The following is a 19578-nucleotide window of genomic DNA, read 5'->3' as shown; positions in this document are numbered from 1 at the left end:
AAGTCAGAGTCACGTTTTTGGCAACACCAGTTATAAAGGCTGCAGGAATCATGTTTGATCTGCCCAAAATTTGTCATCCCCACTGTAGTTTATTAGATTATGCTACATCACTTTTTAAAAGATCTTCCTGTAAATGTCTTATCTGTGCATGTTGCAGTTTTTCTCCTGTTTTGGCCACAGAATGCACATCCCCAGCACACTACACTGGAAAGACCTTATGGCCAGTCGTTTCAGCTCATTTTCATATTTCGTTTTTGTCAATCTCTCTCTCTTTCTCTCTCTTTTTCTCTCAGTCTTTCCCTATGTAGGACAGTGCATGTGTATAGATATATTTTCAGTGTATCGGTCCCCGGAAAGTAGAATTGGAGATCATCCAAGGAACAGATTGTCCCACTTTTACGTCCTGAAAAAGTGGAGCGGCCAAGTTCTGTCCTCTATATCCCTCTCTTTGACTGGGTCTCCACCCTACAGCCTTTTTCATACGACCAATGACGAAGAACCGTCAAGAACACGCCGGGCCTCCTCCAGTGTAAAATGGACAGAATGAGCCACTAACATGGAGAGGAGAGGGCAGTTAGGTTTATATGAATGGTCTGACGTATGAGTTTACGGGGGAAGGGCTAAGCTGAGATCTACCCTGCATCATCATCAGCTCTCATTAAGGCTGGACAGCATAATTAAAAGATCCTGTGAGTTTTCGTGTTTACATTCTCCAAAGCAAAAGTTTAAAAAGATCCACAGAGGAATTTATTCGCTTCATTTACCCTTGCAGTGACGAGGCTTGGCATTTTCAGGCTGTAATTAAATCCGTGCCTCATAAAATCCGGCGAAATGCGAGTGTTTAATCGACAATCCTAGCATACTGGATTCATTTTAAAGACGGGTAACAATGCCAGCAGTAGATACATCCTCTGTGCACCCAGAGACTGGCAATTCCCGCAGCGAGGATGGAGGTGGGGGATGGTGGTGGTGGGGGGGTGATCCTATCAAACACAAACAGATGTGTTTAAATCAGCTGCTTATCTCATGCTGATCAAACAAAAAAAAAAAACGATAATACTGCTATTGGGTGATTAAATGGATGATTAAAATAATTACCCCCCAGCTCTCCATTTCACATAAAACATCCTTCTTCTTTCATCTGCAGGCCAAAAACCTCACCAAGGACTGCCCTTCTTGTTTCTCTTCGCAGAAAGGGGCCACAGTTGTGCCCCCCATAAGTTACTTGCAGCTCACCTGATGTTTCGAGCACAGTCGATAGTTCTTTAAGGAGCAGTCAAACACATCTGTGCTGGAAAAGTGTCCAGAGGAAAGCAGCGTTAAGCGCCAGACCAGTCAGCCCAAGCCTGGCTGGCGGTCTTGTGTAGATCAAAGTGGGCTATCTTTCCCCTCAGACTGGATATAATTGGGTCAGGTGGAGCGTGCACTGAGGGCCTCGCTTGGGCTAAACTTGGTTGGTTGGGCCGGGAGACCTCAATGCAGCACAGATTTAGGAGTGAACATCCCCCGTGCTATTTCTGAGACTTCTCTCTAACTATAAACATTAATCTGATAGCACGGCTTATGTTGTGTTGTTGCCCACGCAACAAAGCAACAAGAAAAAAGGAAATCTAAATCAGGGTTCTTCAGCTTCTCCTTTTTTTGGCCCATGACCTTGTTTTCATAAGTTATGGTTAAGTTTGTGTGATAACAGCAGAGTTTTTGTATATTTTAAGATCTTTTGACTCTGAATATAATATTAAAATGCTCCTCCATCTGAAGACAGAGGACCCTCCCTAACTTAAAATCTGCACTTTCACGCTTCATGTAACATTACACCAGCATATTAAACACCCTAATCGAGGTCCATGTGCATGTGTCCTGTAGCAGCGCTGAATCCAAGCTTGTTTTGTGCAACCGGTGTGTGCTAGTGGATTGAACCCAGTGTCTTCACCAGCTTGACTGCTTCACCTAACTGCATTAAACTGTGGTGCAGTGCTGACACGTACAGTACCAAACATCATACAGCAGTCGTGTTTTTTCAACAGTACCCTCTGTTGTCTGCTAAAACACGAGCTTCCCTTTCACTCGCTGCAAACGGAGTTACAAAAAGCTCATTAAAATGTCAAGAAAGCAGAGACTTCAGAGGCGACTGTACAGCAGGTTTCCTTCTGTTTCTCAACAACAAAAGAAGGAGCAGGAAGAGCAACAGCGAAGAAGTCAAAACATTTCCAACCAGGATAGGCGTCCTTGCGTTCAGCAAGCTTTTCAAGGAAACCCTTTTCTTTCTATACTAATGGCAGAGCTCCTGCCTTAAAGCATTAAATGCAATGAAAAGCATGCCACAAGCAAACTAGTCAGACATACGGACATGAGTGCAGGTTTTGCGGCTTTGGGGTGGATTTTATGGCCACAAATTAAGTGTCCGCTAGTGAGAGTTTTACTTACCTTGCACGTCCAGCGACTTAAAGATAACGCTGAGAGACAAAAATCAACAAGGTACTAATAAATGCTGTTAGACATGGCTGACAAAGTGAGAACCATGTCAGTGGCTGTCAGGACCCATTAAAGTTTATCCACCTTCCATGTAACAGAGCATAATTCATGCTACAGTCTGGAGAAGCCTTCATTAATAACTTTGCAATTTCACTTTATTCTCCGAGTTCTCCGAGTCAAGAACTTTGTAATAAATCTTAATCTGAAACCAGGAACAGTTAAGCTAAAAGAGAAACACGATCTCTAACATTTATCCCTGCATAGTAGCAAATGGGAACGTCACTTCTTATTTTCTTTTCCAAACTAAGGTTAGATGTTGGACAATAAATACATGTTTTTTTTTTCTTTTTGCACCTGTTCTTCAGTGTGACAAGATGTGCACCACCTCATTACAGCTCTGAAGTGAGCCAGAAGGGCCTGGAAAAAAAGCAACTGAAGGAAACAGTGAGGTTAATGAGCTGAAACAATTATACTAAGACCTAAAGGTGTGCGATCACCCACTTGCGCTGGAGCTCTGTCACCTTATGATGTATTACTTCTGTTTTTATGTAATAAAGAAGATTGAACTCTCACTTGGTTTCTGCAACAACAGCTGCCAAGAACACAGAAGTGTGTTCCTCCTTTTTTTAAGATGCTTGTAATCAGGGCATCTGAAATGCAGCTGCTACTCTCTGAGACGTCTTCGTTAAACAACTGCGACTTAATGGTTCAATCATTAATTTGAAGTTGCGTTCAGAAACGGTAAAGCTCAAGGTGTTTGAGTTTCTGTTGCAGTTTGCTGGCATCTATTTTCATGGCTTACGGCAACTCTCCAGATCTTTCCCCTTGGGGAAATCTCCCTGTATGTAATAATGAAAAGCCTGCAGAGTCAGGGGAAACAACTCGTCTCTCCTGTTTCTTCTTAATGAGCACAGCAATGAGACTCTATCGACTCCACAAATAACAATTAGAAGTGCATTAAAAAATTGCTTTTCAAGGTTATTTGATGACAACTAAATGTTAAGCAGAGAGTGAGCCAGGCCAGTTTTTTTGTTTGTTTGTTTGTTTTTCAACCATATTTTCAGATCAGATTCCCCTGATATACATGGCACTTAATATTTGTGTTTACGTGTAAAATATGCGCAAGTTTATTTTGCTTATGTATTGGTTTTTCATAGCTCCATACCCCTGTGGGACTGATTTACAGGGTATTTTGTTTCAGGGTTTGCATTTCTGCTTCATATATATACAGTAGAAGCTTGTTGCTAATGGAGCCTAGCTGTATTCTTCCACAGCAGTAAGCTGTCACTGGAAATAGTCGCTCAGAACGTCTGTTTTTTTGTCCTACACTTGCTCCATACCAAACCCTGGGGAATTGCAGGGCTGTATAGCATTGTCACATCTGCTACACTGACCAGGCTGCTAATGGACTCCCGCTCTTCCCGATTGAGGAGGACAGGGCAGGAAAGAACACCAGGAGACGAGACAGGATGAATCGGAAAACTTGATTTCTGAGACGCTCATCTCCGCTGACACATCGAGCCGTTTGGCTTGTCCAGCGTATTTCATCTTCCACTCAATTGCTTCATAATCACATTCTCTTTTGGCGTTACTCACATATTATGTATAATCGCTCAGTCCCTTACTGGCATTGATAGTGTCGCCCAGCTTCCTTTTGTTCCATTATGATCAATTGTTCTGTGTTTTGAGGAGGCCATTAATCTTCCATTGCCCACTCCGCTCCAAATTGCCCTCTTTGTTTATTTTCTCCTTCTCCCAAATGAATTCCCCTCAGTGTAATTCTGCAATAGAAAAAAGTATGCTTTTAAAGCCAGCGTTGCTTGTTGTGCATTAGACAGTCGGGCCAGTCTTAGGAGGTTGTGCGAAGTCAATTAAGTGGTATCTATAGGATGAAAGGGCACAGAGTTGGAATGCATCACTGTTGCATAGCTCTAGCTAATACTCTGATGCACTTTTTTCACCCAAGCCTGAACCAAATGAGGCGTTTAGGTGTATGTGTGTGTGGCTGCATGCGCATGGCAATCGGTTCTCTAGGGTCCTTAGAGGGTTTCCACCTTTCCACCAGCTGACACCAAAAATACTGCGAGCAGGCAACGATTTTGACAAGTCACAGCTAAACAAGTGTGTGAAATGTGGGTGTTGATGAGCTCCTGTTTGATTCTGCTCACCTTTCCATTTCAGCGCCTTTTTCTTTCTGAACTCATCCCAGCAGAAGTGTCTGGGTGGTAGTAATACAGGCATGTAGGTAGCTTTTATATAAGCATAAGTATTAACCGTTTTTTTCTCCAAACGTCCACTTCTAACATACTCTATCAGCTATTCCACCATTTCTTGTATTCATGGATCACTGTCATATTACAGGCCATAACTGACTTTGTAAATGGGGTAATAGTGAGCGATAGTCACAGTCCAAAAATGTATGGTTATAACTCAAAGTGGAGTCAGATTAACAGCTCCTCTAGAACAAATGGTTCTCGCTAAGCTCTGGGCCCAGGTAGCTCTTCATAATGTTAAGACCTATTTAGCTAATTTGGCTTCACCTAAGAACGTGGACAGAGTCAAGAGTTTCTGTGTTTTTCCAATGAGCCAAGCAGGAACTGAGGGCGAGGTATTAAAAGATACGCCTGTCCCATTGTTGTAAACAGTCCACATGTGTAAATATGTACCTTCTCTTAATCAGAGCACTCCCACAGGATGACTGCTCTAGGGGTGCCACGTGGTCTGCAGCGACACATTCCCCAACCCTTCATTCTCCCCTCTGTGTGCTGCTTTTTGTTTCATCCTGTTAACATTGACAGTGTCTTAAAAACATCCTCTAGATGAAGTGAAGGTTAAAGCCAGAGTGCATATATTATGTTTAGAACGTAAATAAAATGCTCTGGGTGGCAGAGGGTTGTGCTGATGGAGGCTGACCAACAGCACAGTGTTTAACAGGAAGGTATTTTGTGGACTCTTTGGCTCCTGGTCCCAAACCCCCGGGGGGATCTAGGAAGCCACCTTGAGAACCACTGACTTTCAATTTTCTTTGCACAGAGTCCAGTAAAAACACAATTTATCTCACTGTACTAAAAGGAAGGTCAAGGTCACAGTAAAATAGCATCGGCGAACTCGGCATTAACCTTTAAGCCTGTATTTGGTGACAAAGGGGAGAAAGAAGAATCACAATTTTCTGCGGGACAGAAAAACCATCTGCAGGCAGTGTTGTAACTGAACTTCCAAGGTTTACATCTCCTGTGAGCAAACAAATGTATAACGATCGTTCCACATGCTGAATGCTGTTACTTTATCTATTAAAGTGTGCATTACATTAGAGCAGTGTGCGCTCACTGATTCGTCCTACAGCTGTGAGGGAGTAATTTGCTCAGTTGCTACAGACTTTTCTTTAGAGGCACTGTGACTTTTTTTGTTTGTTTTCTGTCCCACTTTTCTCATCCTACATAAAACATGTGAATTAGACCTCAGAGGACATGCATGCCCCCCCTCCCCGTCACAATTTCAGCAGCTTCTCCTTCATAAGCACTGTGACTTTCACCTCGCCGCTAAAGATCATTTCCTTCTTTCCTTCTTTTCAATTTACGTTCACACAATAAAGATGTTAATGCTCCTTTGTATTGCAAACACTTTATATTAGTTTAGTTGTGTGATACACACACACACACACACACACAGACGCACAGCAGTTCTCCTTCAGTTACATTCTGTAAGTATTGAGGAACACAAAAAACTAAATACCTCTCGGTCTGTAGTTCAGGCTGTGTTGCTCCTTGTTGTATCCGTAGTGACCTCCTTCATAAACCACAAAGAGAGTAAAAAGGGACCAGGATTAAAGAAATGAGAGAAAGATCCAGTCAGTAAAACATAGATGAGGGGAAAAAATGAAAAAGTGATTTGCCTTTTTCTCTTTCAAAATCACATTTTCAAGCCTTCTAGTCTTTAAATATGCATCGGTATGAGCCAGCCCGAGCCCCTGTATTGTGCAGCTTCCCTTTCTCTTTTTCATTCACACACACACAAACACACACACTCTTTCACCTACTCTATGCCCTGGTATAGCTTCTCTCTTCCCCTCCCTCTCTCCGTGTTGCACACACATTCATGCACTCCCTCTCCAGCATTGCATACTCTCTTTCTGTCTTACTTCAGCTGCTAGATTGATCTGTCTCGCCTCCATTCTCCTTCCTCTCTGTGTACCCACTCTTCACCATCTGTCAGTTGTTCTCACTCTCCCTCTCCCTCTCTTTTTTCATACCCAAGTGCTCTTCTGTTCAATTATCCCCAATTTTCTTCATTATTCTGCCTCATTCTTTCAGTTTTTCACGGTCCAACCACCTCTCTGGTGCTCCATAGCTCCTCTCCTATTATGTCAGCCAATTTATCAATCAGATACACTCACGTCACTGATTTCCACCTTTTATCTGTCCCACACACAATCTGGCCATGGGTTTGCACACTGCACAGCTCCCTTTGTCTCCTTGATGCTGAAAGGTCATAAAAAAATAGCAAAAAAATCTGTTTGTGTTTGGGAACTTTCCAGTGATAAATATAGCAGGCGTGCTGCCTTGTTTTAGCATGTTTGCAACTATATGTGGAGCATTTACCAACCAGTCAAGCGCTGTGATAACCACTGGTGTTCGACTTTGAAGAATCTGTGAGGGCTGGTGCATCTTTGTGTTGTTTTCTCAGCTGTCTTGCCGTTTATCCTTTAGAGCCGTTTGGTGCTGGCACTTCCCTGATCCCAGTACAGTGGACGTGTTAGCCTTTTCTACAATCGGAATATTCAAAGAAAATTAAAAGTGGTTACCTTGAATTACCTAATAAACCTGAAATTCATTACTTTAACAGGTTAAGAAACTGCTAGTTTATGTTCACACAGTACTTCACTGTGATGGCTGCAGTTACAGCCCCACAGTGGTAATATCAGTGTTACAGTAGAGGCTTACACATAACGCTATTTAAGTTTCCCCTTTATCTTGATTAGGTAGGTCTGTGTCAGCTTTTGAGTAGAGGGCTGTTACGTTGCCCTCTTTTATGGGCACAAGATTTTGATTTTTCTGTGAAATTTAACCAAGTTTGTTATGGAGTTAAATGTTAAATAAAAAAACTTTAACCTCTACCTGACTTTCCTTCACTGCTTGGTCCGTCACATTCACAGTGAAAAGGCTTTTATGTACTAAAATACAGAGATGGAAATGTCTTATTTGCTGTCATGACTGAAATTTAAAAACAAATCTTTTATGACATGTTTGAAAATGGCATCAACACCTACCTGATTATAAGAGATTGGGAAGACATGGTAACGCTTCTCCTGGGAATAATGCTGCCACTATCAAACAATCTTTACTTTAAATTTACTCAAAAAGGAAGAGTTGGTTAAATCCTACTAAACTTTTCATCTCTTTTCACCATCCATGCTCCAAAACCCTAAAAATTATAACAGCAGTTGTTTTTGTCATTACTGATATCGTTTTAATTTCTACATGGCTAATATTTGACTTTTGAAAAGACCAGCACTCTCGGAAATAATACTTTATAAAGGTAAAAAGATGGACTGTTATCAGTGTCCTTTAACAAGAAAACAAATAAGATAATGACACCTGCAAGAAAACAACAAAAAAAAAACATGCCAAAGGTAGCAAACATGTGCCCACAATCAGCATCATTACACACTTCTACAAAAACACTATCAACACAACAGTACACAACAATATTAAAACCACTGGGATATGATGAATCAGAATCAGAATACGTTATTAATCCCAGAGGAAATTATGTGGTCACAGTCGTTCCAAGACAATAAGAAGATGTCGGTGTCGATTCTCAGTCATCCAGCTCATGGTAGGAGATTGGAAAGAAAATGACTGAACGTCTTGGAAATTATTGGAAAAATAAACAAAAACCCGTGTTTTCACTAAAGTTATCAGACACTGGAAAATTCATTCTGTAACTAAATGAAAAGAGCAGCTTAACAGTTCTTCTTCATTCAAGTCTTTGTGGCTTTGTGTGCCGTACAAATCCAATATGCTTCAGTTTGTAGCAATAATGTTTTTCATTTACGGCATCTTTTAAGAGCAGGTATCATGTCTATAATATAAATAAAGTGAATTACAATTACAATGGGCACAATTTAAACACAGAAAAATGCCATTTGGGAACCTAGATATGAAAGCTAAAGAAGTCTGGGAAGAATTATGGCAATCAGCCCTGATGAATGTATCTCCCGCTCTTAAAACCTTTGTTTGCAAAAAATGGGCAAATTCTTAAACAAGTCGGCAAATAAAATCTGAGTTTACTGACACATACTGTCTTTTAAACCCTTTAAATAAAGGGGAAAACATGAGTGTCTGTATTATGGATATAGTATTTGAATTTTGAAAACATCATGCATTTATTTACCTTTGTTAGTATTTAAAATTTCCTTGAATATATATATAAAAAAGGATGTTGCAGTCAGGAGAGAGACCCTGCCTGCCAGTCCAAGCCGAGGTCTGTGGGTACACAAAGGAAACCGTTAATGATCATTAATTATCTACAAGTCTGTCAGTGATCAAAGTTTCTTTGAAGTGAACGAAACATGCCGCAGTCTCATCGGCGGTGACACTGGGCTTTTAGGGAGGGACTGCTGTAAAAGAAAGAATTTTGATAATTGTTTTATAATCGTCATAACTAACATTAATCACCCAGCGCTAAGGCAGGTTAGGTCAGGTGTGGCCTGGCTTATTAGTTACAGAAATGTTGAATTCCTCCCTTTTCTGACATCATAAAAGGTTGTCGGGGTAGGTTTTTCAGACATTTTTGGACAAGCTCACAAACTGAAGCGAAATCTAATTTTCCAGAGATGATAATTAAAAGTCTCCCAGTTCTGTTGATGGTGACATTGCGTGTAAATTTCCAAAGACCCCACCAGGCCACTAGTTTCTGGTGACGTCTGCTTGTTTGTGACACGCTCAAGGTGTGGTTGTGTCACTCTGCGTCCCACTGGGAATCGAGTCAGTATCCTTACATGGCGCAGCATCTCCCATGACAGCTACATGTCACCTGCTGCAAGGGCAGGCTGCCAGCAGAGGAAAGGTAAACACTCAGAAGCAGAGCAGCAGCGGCTTCCAGTTGCTTCTGACATTAACCCACAGCCAGCCTGCACCCACATTTCCTGTGCATGACCTACCCACTGAAGCAAAAGATGACATGAACTCTTCACTCACTAAACAGCAAAAGTTGCAAGACTGCTGTCTTCACGAGGTAATAAAAAAAAGATAAATTAGGAAATGATATATTCCATGCTCTAATGTCAGATAAGTAACTTTATATAACAAGTATCTTTCAGTGAATAGCGTTTATGCTTTTGGAGTGTTTGAGTGAAAAGACTGTCCTGAGGCTTGCTTTATGGCAGCTTTTAGAGCCCATCAAAGAGACGGATGGAGGAAGCAAAGCTCGGCTGAAATACATTAATGTGCACAACAGTACCCTCTGCTAAGAGGAGATGGAGATGAATCCTGCCATATCCAGCCTCTTAAGGACAACATGACACCTGCATTGTTACCCCTGATAAGAGCTCTAGTCGTTGCTCTGCTTTAATGGTGCGCCACTCCATAGTGCATATTCACCACACTTTTCATCCTACCTTGATGCTTACACTGCTTTTGCCACCCAATGTCCTTTTTTGGGTCTTTTTTAATGAGAAACTAGCTTTCTTCCTGCTTTCTGTGTTAACCCTCTCAAGCAAGGAGAGAAAAGTGGGTCATGGGCAGATGGAGCGTACAGTAGTAAGAACATGCTGGGTAGATTTTTATTTATTTATTTTCCTGTGTGTTTTAGTGAATTCAGCTTTTTTTGTAGACGTGGAATCAAAAAGGCAAAAAAAGAGAAAAGAGGAAGGATGAGAGACAAAATATTGATCTATGAATCTTAAGCTGTGAAGCACTTTGAAACGCTGGTTTGGTGTAAAAAAAAAAATTCAAGTCACAGTTTCTGTGTGAATGAACTGAAACGCTACAAACCCAACTGCATTCATGTTAGCCTAAGAATAAAAATCCCATTTTATGAGTTCTGCACTCACAAACTTAGACTGATTTGCATATTCACAGCCCTAAATGCAGTTATTCACTCTTAAAATTAAATAGTTTTTTATATATTTATTGGAGAAGTGCTTAGCATAAAGACATTCAGTAAAAACAGGCTCAGATCTGGCTTAAGGCCCCATTCATGTGTTATTCTCAAGGAAAACTGATGCAGTGCTGGGCTCTGGTGGCCAATTAAAGTAACTGAAATACTGCATACATTTCTTTAAGTTATCAGAATAATGTGAAAGAAACAGGCGAAAAGGAAAGCAGTAGAAACAAGTTGTCTTTTAAAAAAGGATTAGGCTTTCTATCTCTTCCGCTTTTTTAAATCTATTTCTAAATAGATTTTTTTTAAAAAGAAAAAACGTTTCCTGTGTTTAAATTCTTGGAAACAAAAACAGAAGAGGAGAAACTGCACATTGTCAGTTTTTAAGGCAGACAAATCCACTTCTTATTTTGTTAGTTCTTTATTTCAGCTTTGCCTCCATAAGGGGAAGTTGTTTTGGTTGTTTTTTTTTAAACTAGCCCTGAGTTAGCTGTTACATTAGGCCATGGGTGATCTAACACGTAAAACCCACCCAGTGTCCTGATGTGACCTGCGCATATAAAGTCACCAACTGTCATGTAACTATTTGACCTGAAGATTATTTCCAGTTAAAGTTTTTAGTGCTACAATGCAGTTTTTAAACCTGAAATGGGGAACTCTAGGTTTGCGTTAACTTAGTGTGGTCACCATGACCTTTTTATTTCTTTTTGATTTGCATCATGTTGTGGTAGCAACAGCAGTACAGCTCATCTCACCCTGTTTCTGTTCTCAGTCTTTATAAGGGTTTGCAACAGTTTGAACTGGTGAGAAACTGCAACAGCTTCCCCTGAATTTCTCAGAACTGCTTCATGAAGACCAAATACTGAGCAGAAGGTCAGTTCTGAACACTTATACTGCAATGCTGGAAGAAACAAAACAAAAACTAAGAGGAAAAGCTCCTATTCTAAGAACTTTCATGAGGCAACCTCTTCAGAAATTGCAAAACACTGAATGCATCATATATCTTAATAGGCTGACAAGGCTACCAAAGTGTTGCTCAAGATAAACACAATGAGGTAGCAAATAAAGAAAAATAAGAGAAACAAGGGTAACATGTTTAGTGTGTGACTCTCCTTTGAAGATAGCTAAATTTAAATACAATTGAGGGAGGATAGAGTTAACCGATACACACTCTACTACTCATATAACTCAGGCCACTGGTAAACCACACCATAGCGCTTTTCTTTTACTCTACCAGACTCAAAGCACTTTATACAACTTGCCTCAATCACACGAGCACTTTTTTTTCTATATCTATGCAACAATCAGTATATCAAATTTTAACATGGAAAAATTGGAGCAGCCAGAGACTGAATCACCAAGCTCCTGAGCTACAGCCACCCGAGATGGTGGTGAGTGGTCAGAAGGCTCTCTGATGTGGACTGATAGAAGATGGGCTGTAAGTGATGAGGGAGGGGAGTGTGCAAATAATATGAGATGCCTGTGGTCCATGTGAGGTCAGCCAAGATGTGAACAGCAAGGAATTGTAAAGGTCTCTACTACTGCAGAGTGCTTAGTGTGCATTCATTTCTTGAAGTCCATTTTTTTTTGTGAAGAAACAAAGAACTCTCTTTGAGTCTGATTATGATATTTAAACAGAGATTCACTCAGGTTGTTAGTTGTTGATGAGATTGAGTTGTGTTGTTTCACATATCGGCTGGTTGAAAAATAAAAGCGCCGCACATTCTCTTAGGTCTGTTGCTCACTCTGCCCAGGAATTCCTGTATTTAGTTTGGAAGTCCAGAATCTTGCAGCTCAGTGTTGCTCACCAACTCATACAGTTGACTTGTACCAGACTGATCCCATTATGTGGTAGATTTAATTTAATTCACTCCAAAATAAATAAATAAATAAAATCCCCATAAATTGTAAGATGTAAATTGTAAATGTAAAGCAAAAGCCTCGGGTTTATTCTTCGGTCTGCACATCTTTGCTATTATTCCAGGAATTTCAAACAGAAGCCAGTAGTTTTCATCTCTGCCAAAAGGGGACTTTACCTCAGAATGACTCGCATCATCAGTCCAGTTATGATTATTAATCACAGAATTTAGACCTGAAAGCTCTTGCTGAGACATTATAGCTTTCCTTGCTTTATAACTTTATCTGTGACTCGTAATGAAATGAAGAGCTTCTCTATAGCAGTGCTCAAGTCACAGATTTGAAATCTTGATCGACTTTTTTTTCAATCTGGTTTTGGTATTTTGACTGTTTTTGCTTTTGCTTTCTACAGCTTGTCTCTTACCCTTTATACCGCACTTTGTCACTAATGGTACTAACTACTAGACAAATACAGCATCCTATATGTTTAGTTGACACTTGGGTGCATCTGCTGCAAAACAAACACGACAGCAACAAAAACAGGAGGAACTTTTTTAAATTTGATATTTTCTACAAAGAACAATAACGTGCCACTGTACCTTTCACATGACAAAAAAAACTAATTTTTGTGATAAACCCACTTATTTTTGTGTTGTACTATAATTTAAACTACATTTTAAGAATTGTCTTATCTAGGAAAGTGAGCTCAGTTACTTATGTGATTCTTCTGTGAACAAAATCTGTAAAAAAAATTAATTCTGTACAAACAAAATATGAAATATGGAAAGGCCTTTATGAAAAGAAGAACTAACCAACTAAATAAATAAATAAAATGGCGCACTTGAGTGGTTTGTTTCAGGTGTTCTTCACCGTTATATGAGGTAAGCATGTATGTTCAATACCTTTAGTGTCCCCAGAGCCCTCTCCTGCATTATCACAGGAAAGCTTTCGGAGTGCTAAAACTTTCCCACCCTTCAAAGTTCCCAAGCTCCTCTCTTTTAGCTTACTGGAACAGTTTTATCACTTGTGTGAAGAAAACTGCCGCAATCATTCCCGTTTTTCTCTGTCCGTAGCATTATAGGACAAAATACTGCGGAGGAGGAAAACTGAGGAAAAATCTAAGTCAAAAGCTGAAGTATACTAAGATGATTAGATAGTTTTTAAAAAAACTAGTTTTCCTCCAGTACTATTATGCATGGCCCTCCCTCAACTTCCTCAACATGACTCATTAAGGGAAGCAGCCAGTTAGTCACTTGTCACTCCTCCGTGACTGAGTTAAAGTGAAGCTTCTCTTGCCCGTCGTACCTTTGATCATGGCGAGTGGAAAGCATTTGCTGCTCATTGCAGGTAAGAAAGCCAGCTGAGACATGATGCAGGACTTTTGTTTTTGTTGTATGACGCGAACATAGCTGGGAAATATTTTTATAACTTTGCAATTGTAATTTCTTAAACTTGAGAAAAAAATTAAAAACTGTACTGCAGTTAGCATTTAAGTAACAGGAGTTATCTATTATTCATTATATAAAAAATATTTGACAGTTTCGCTGGAGTTATTTAATTTGAAGAAAAAAGCTTTGTGAGTTATGACAAATGATTTTATGAAGCAGTATGATGTTTATGAAGGAGTATTAGGACCACATTAAGAAAAAAGATATATTATTGATCATTTTGAGAAAAAAGTCAAGATGTATAGTTAAGAGTTGTTGTTTCTAGACAAAGTGCCACGACTGAGTATTAGGACCACATTAAGAAAAAAATGATTAAAGTCAAAAATCTAATTTGAGACAAAAGTTGCATTGTGGAAATTCCAGCGGCTTTATCAAGGAGAATTCTCCTCTTAATGAATCGGGTTTTATGTGTAACAAGAACAGATTTTATTTCTCTTTGCGCACATAAACACAGTCTGGTGATCGGTTTAAGGACGTCGAAAACATGGTGCAGAAAGCTGCGTGTGGTCAGACGGAAAACCACACAAACGTAGAAGAGTGAATTTGTACAAAATGAAATGACTGGTAATGGACAGATGCAAGGAAACAGGACTGATGGTTACACCGTCACACAATAAAGATGTTGTCTCACATTAATTTGTTTCACTCATCTAAACAAGGCATTTCTCCACGATTCGACTTTTTCTCAAAATGATGAATAATATTATTTTTTCTTAACGTGTTGGATAAATGTAAAGTTAATCTTTCATACATATGCAGGCAGTTAAGCAGATATTTGACAAATATTATTTCCATCCATTCACTTGTCCAATTCAGGGTTACAGCGGCCTTTGCATACTCAGCTGTCAAATGGGAGAAAGGAGGGGGGGGCACTAAACAGGTCACCAGTCTATCAACTAAAATGTTATATTTACAACACCCAGTGTCTCATAATTACAGCTGAATTGAACAAATACTAATTTATACTTAATTTTAAAAATTCTTAATCCTAACCGCAGTAATTTTAGGTTACTCTGAGTCACAAATGTATTTTTTTTATTTAAAAAATAGTCCGTGAACCACTAAGTTACTTCATATTTGTTGAAATAATTCCACTGAACATGCTCTTGTATTCTCCTTTGTTTTAACAGTGCCAGTACCTGCTCAATGTCACACAGATAAAAATCTCATTTGGTGGTAAATTTGTTCAAATTAAAAAGCACTTTTTTGCTCTTTTGTTACAGTGTTGCCACTCATGGTAAGATGTCAAAAACCACAAGGTAATCCATATTCACTTACTTCTAAAAATGTCACTTGTACACGCTGTACTGCATTTATTGCCCTTTATTATTTGCTCAGTATGCGCAACAGTGTATTTGTAGTTTTTCTCAGAAGGGCTACACAAATACTTGATTGCATTTCTTCTTTTTCTCTCGTTTTTTAGTTTTGATGGTACCTGCATTTAAAATGGCCTTCATTGGGGATACAGTTTACTTAAAATGCAATCCAAGTGCGAGCTCAGTGACATGGCACAAACCTAATGCTGAGACAATCGACGGACAAGACACTTTGAAAGTGGAAATTAAAAACTCAAACGACGGAGGCCCTTATTGGTGCGAGATCAGTAGGACAAAGAGTGACCCTGTTTCAGTCAATATCATGGGTGAATTCACAATCAACACATATTAGAGCTCAAACTTCCACAGATCTAAAGGTAAATTCACAATTCACACATAATAATGAGATGATTTTCTTTATTTGTCCTGCAGAATCTGGTCTCAGCGCTTCACTCACCATTGAGACAGGCTATCAGAACATGTGGAAGGGAGGTGCAGTTATCCTGAAGCTTGAAAATAAGGATGGTCTGAAAGGGTGGAGGTGCTGGGTGTGCAGGGGTGGAGAAAGTCTAAAAATGGTTTCACTGAAATTGGAGGGCGTCAATAACAGTATGGTGTTTCAAACTGCTGACCTCAATGTCGATGAGACTATTTACTGGTGTACGGATAAGGGTCGAACTCACAGAAGTAACCAAGTAATTCTCACCACCTCTGGTAAGCATATTTTTCATTACGTCTTCAGTTTTATTGAAATGAAGTTAATGGGAGTACAACGAGGAGACTCATGACTATTAGATTTATATATTTTCTGTTCCCACAGATCCATGGAAGCTTCCAAAACCACCTAAGACGGAGGGGAAGTTGGGGATGGTGTTGGGAATATTGTTGGTATTGGTGGGGATGTTGGTGGTGATAGTGGTGGTAGGTTTACGACGTAGGAGAAGAAGTGACGGAGGTGAGTAGCATTTTTTTGTTTCTTTGGATTGTTTACTGTTTTTTAGGTATGGTAACAGTCACTGTATTCATACCACACTGCATGCCGTACTTTTCTCAGGGCGGATTTATGAGGATGTGGCACTGAGATCAAAAGAGCGAGGTGATGACAAGTATGAAACTCTGGAGAAGGCATCTGGGAGGGAGCGAGAGTACGACACCCTTGCAGGAGCATCAGGCGGAGAGCCGAAAGGTGGCGAATATGAACCACTGAAGAAAGGCGAAATGAAAGAGGGGGTATACCACACTTTAGGGGCGGAAGGGGCGGCGGGTGGAGAGGGTGGATACGAAGCACTGAAGAAAGGCGAAATGAAAGAGGGGGTATACCACACGTTAGGGGCGGAAGGAGCAGCAGGTGGAGAGGGTGGATACGAAGCACTGAAGAAAGGCGAAATGAAAGAGCAGGTATACCACACTTTAGGGGTGGAGGGTGCAGCAGGCGGAGAGGGTGGATATGAAGCAGTAGGGAAGAAGGATAAGCCCAGTGAGTCTGCAACAGCGGGCGAATGAATAAAAAAGGCGCTGCGCCACTGCAGGAGAAACAGGTTTAATGCTGCAAACCTAAACCATGCAGATGTGTTGATCTCGATCTCAAAGTTAAGATTCCTTGATTTGAATGAATGTTTAAGAAATCTGACAAACTCCAGGAGTCTTTCAGGCGTGAAAGTGTCAATACAGATTGACAATCAATAATAAGTAATGAAAATAAATCTGTGAGAGACTGTAGGGAACAGCTAGAGTGAGGTTTTTACAATAACAATTTTTTCAATGGCAGGGAGAAATGTTTCTAATATATTAATTAAATCAAATGATACAGAGTAAAATTTCAGCAAAATCCAAAAGAGCAGCAAACACTTTGTGACACCAAGTCAACAAGCAAGCAACACATCCACACTTTACATTCAGTTTAATGTCTACAAATAATCTGCTTTATTAACTGATCGTGTCCTTCAGCTTTGATGCTACAAGCTAATATTTGCAGTGCTCACTAGCGTTTCTGCTTACATCATTGCACATTATTAATTCATCTAGTTTAGGCATTATCACATGATTTAGATTTCTCCATCATATTTTTAATGTACTGTATAATGAGCATTTCTGAAAGCTGTGTTTTTCTTTGTGATATATACAGAAATATAAATAAATTAGCTCATCAGGAATGGGATAAATATTTTGCACTGTGAGATTCCTTTTAGCACTTAAGCCACTTTCTTAATTGATACTATGTAATATTTTGACAGGTCAATTTCAGATAAACTGTTTTACAAAAATGGTATCATCATTTTTTGAGTATGGAAGCTACAGCCTGAGAGTACAGGCAACAGTGAGTCAAGCTCCACGGTCAGTTTTGAACTTTTTTTAAACTATTCCTCGTACAAAAATGAATCATCTTCACACCATTATTTGTCTTTTTAAAGTCATGCTGATTATAACGGATCAGCTTGTTGTCATGTTGCTGAATTTCTATTTTGAAGGCAACACGATTGAAGTACTCTGTGTTTCTCGTCTTTTATCGGTTTCCACCATTTAGTATAAATCAGTTAATCACAAATTTATGCTCAGTGTAAACGAACCCTTGCTTAGCGTCCTATATTCAACCATTTAATATCAATAACATTTTTCTCTCAATAAAATCACACATACAACGCAGATGTATTGTGGCTAAATGTGTTGCAACCAGTAAATTGAGATGCTATTTGACCGGTTTTATTGACATTGTTTTATTTCTTTTTCTTTTCTGAAATGCTGGAATGAGACATTAAGATTTTTTTTTTTTTTCATTTTGAGTCGTGTTAAAAGGAAAAAAAGTTTTGCCTTTACGGGATTTTGTTTTTGTTTTGGAAACGTTTTGCATTTGCTTTCAGGGTTTTTTGTTGTTGTTTTTGTACATACGGTAGATTATTTAATATTCTGTGCTGAAAGACTGTACACGATTCAAGATTCAAAGATTTAAAGCGTTTATTGTCATGTGTGTAAAGAAAAAGCATTTCTCTGTACAATGAAATTCTTTCTCTGCTGTCCACACGCAGATGCTGGTTAATATGTACAAATAGCTAAAAAACAAATAGCAGGAATAAAGGCTTGAGATAATATTATTACTACAAAGATGTTTTGTGTCATTTTTTATTCATTTATGTCCTACAGTGTCTCCTGTGCTACAGTGTGAGGCTGCTAGTCTAAGTGTCACAGTCCTGGGTCTGTGACCCAGTGTTTTGTGTATTTTTATTGTAATTTTTAGTTTCTAGTATTTAATATAAGTTTAGTTCAGTGCCTCTGAGTTTTTTCTATGGATTTCCTGTTTTACTTTGAAGGTCTGTGTCTTATGTTGATGTTTCTAGTTTTGTGTCCCATCAGTTAATTTGTATCAGCTGTGTCCCCCATCTGGTCTCATTCCCTCGTGTTCTTCTTGTATTTATTGTCTGTATTTTCATATGTTCAGCGTCGCGTCATATCACCGTATCTGCCTCTGTGTTCTGTTCCCGTGTTATTTCAGTTTTAGTACTCTGCTAGCAATAAAGCTGAGGTTCTGTTAAGTTAACTTCTGCCTCCATGACTTCTGCACTTTGCTTCTTTTCCTGACTACCTGCACACAGACCATGACACTAAGGCTGGGAGGAATATAATTCATAGCTTTAAAACTTTGAGGTTTTAAAATAAAAGCACAATATGTAAAATAGCCTTATGTAATTATCTAACATGTTCAGCTTTAGTCATGGTGTTTATGTGATTGTGTTTAAGTGATAAGGATGAACACACCCATCTGTGATAAATTACAGCTGTTACAGTTTCTCAGCTGAACAGTTAGTGTTTTCAGTTTTAACACAGGACCGAAACTACTTTTTATCTGTGTCTTCACATGGAATATGAAAAATGCATTTGTTTAAAGATGGCAAAACAATTTCTGTAACGATGTGTTTTGGACAGACAACCAGAGAGAAGATGTTTGTCCCCTATCGAACACAGCCCTAACCCCTGTAATGTAAAGTGATGTAATGTGGGGTCTGAGCCACACAGGTTATTTGAACCAGGATCCAATTTGCAGTCATGTGAAAACTTTACCAATTGTCAAGCACGGAGGTGGAGGGGTAATGATTTAGGCTTGTTTTGAAGCCGCAGAGAACGGACAACTCGCAGCCAGTGAGTTGACACTTCAAGTTACTGCTGCTTGAGATTCTACAAACTACTGAAAAATAGGGTGTTGGTTATTTAACACACTGCTTCTGCATTTCTTACTGGTTGTGCTAAATAAAATGTGAACGATGGTAATATGCTATGTCATGTTTTGTCGTTGTTTGTGGTTTGAAAACTTAGAATGTATTGCTGTGATCATAGAGGAAATCTACAGTAGTTCCAGTAATGGTTTTATACACACACACACACACACA

The 19578-nt window shown here is 39.4% G+C and overlaps 2 protein-coding genes across 2 annotated transcripts in view; one reads left to right on the top strand and one right to left on the bottom strand.

Annotated features, from left to right (window-relative positions):
* Positions 1-6288, bottom strand: part of LOC146702862 (SH3 and multiple ankyrin repeat domains protein 1-like) — a 48765-nt gene extending 42477 nt beyond the window's left edge. Inside the window, exon 1 of the mRNA XM_085465905.1 lies at positions 6208-6288. The gene's annotated coding sequence lies outside the window, so the exon portion shown is untranslated. The remainder of the gene's footprint in view (positions 1-6207) is intronic.
* Positions 6289-13705: 7417 nt separating this feature from the next.
* On the top strand, positions 13706-18793 carry LOC146702861 (uncharacterized). The gene is made up of 6 exons (XM_085465898.1): positions 13706-13782; positions 15107-15142; positions 15307-15525; positions 15632-15913; positions 16020-16154; positions 16254-18793. The coding sequence occupies exons 1-6, from the start codon at positions 13749-13751 to the stop codon at positions 16700-16702; spliced, it is 1155 nt and encodes a 384-aa protein (XP_085322024.1). The 5' UTR covers positions 13706-13748; the 3' UTR covers positions 16703-18793.
* The last annotated feature ends 785 nt before the right edge of the window (positions 18794-19578 follow it).

Source organism: Copadichromis virginalis, linkage group LG8, assembly GCF_057382275.1.
Source record: "Copadichromis virginalis isolate Kocher_CV1m ecotype Utaka linkage group LG8, C_Virginalis_male_GT1.1, whole genome shotgun sequence".
NCBI classification, from domain to species: Eukaryota; Metazoa; Chordata; class Actinopteri; order Cichliformes; family Cichlidae; genus Copadichromis; species Copadichromis virginalis.
The sequence above is the reverse complement of the archived record's forward strand: the minus strand, read 5'-3'. Positions and strand labels throughout refer to the sequence as shown.

Coding starts and splice junctions, on each gene's coding strand:
- LOC146702861 (XM_085465898.1), top strand. CDS start 13,749: ATGGCGAGTGGAAAGCATTTGCTGCTCATTGCAG. Junction 13,783..15,106: donor GCATTTGCTGCTCATTGCAG/GTAAGAAAGCCA, acceptor CTTTTGTTACAG/TGTTGCCACTCATGGTAAGA. Junction 16,155..16,253: donor TAGGAGAAGAAGTGACGGAG/GTGAGTAGCATT, acceptor TACTTTTCTCAG/GGCGGATTTATGAGGATGTG.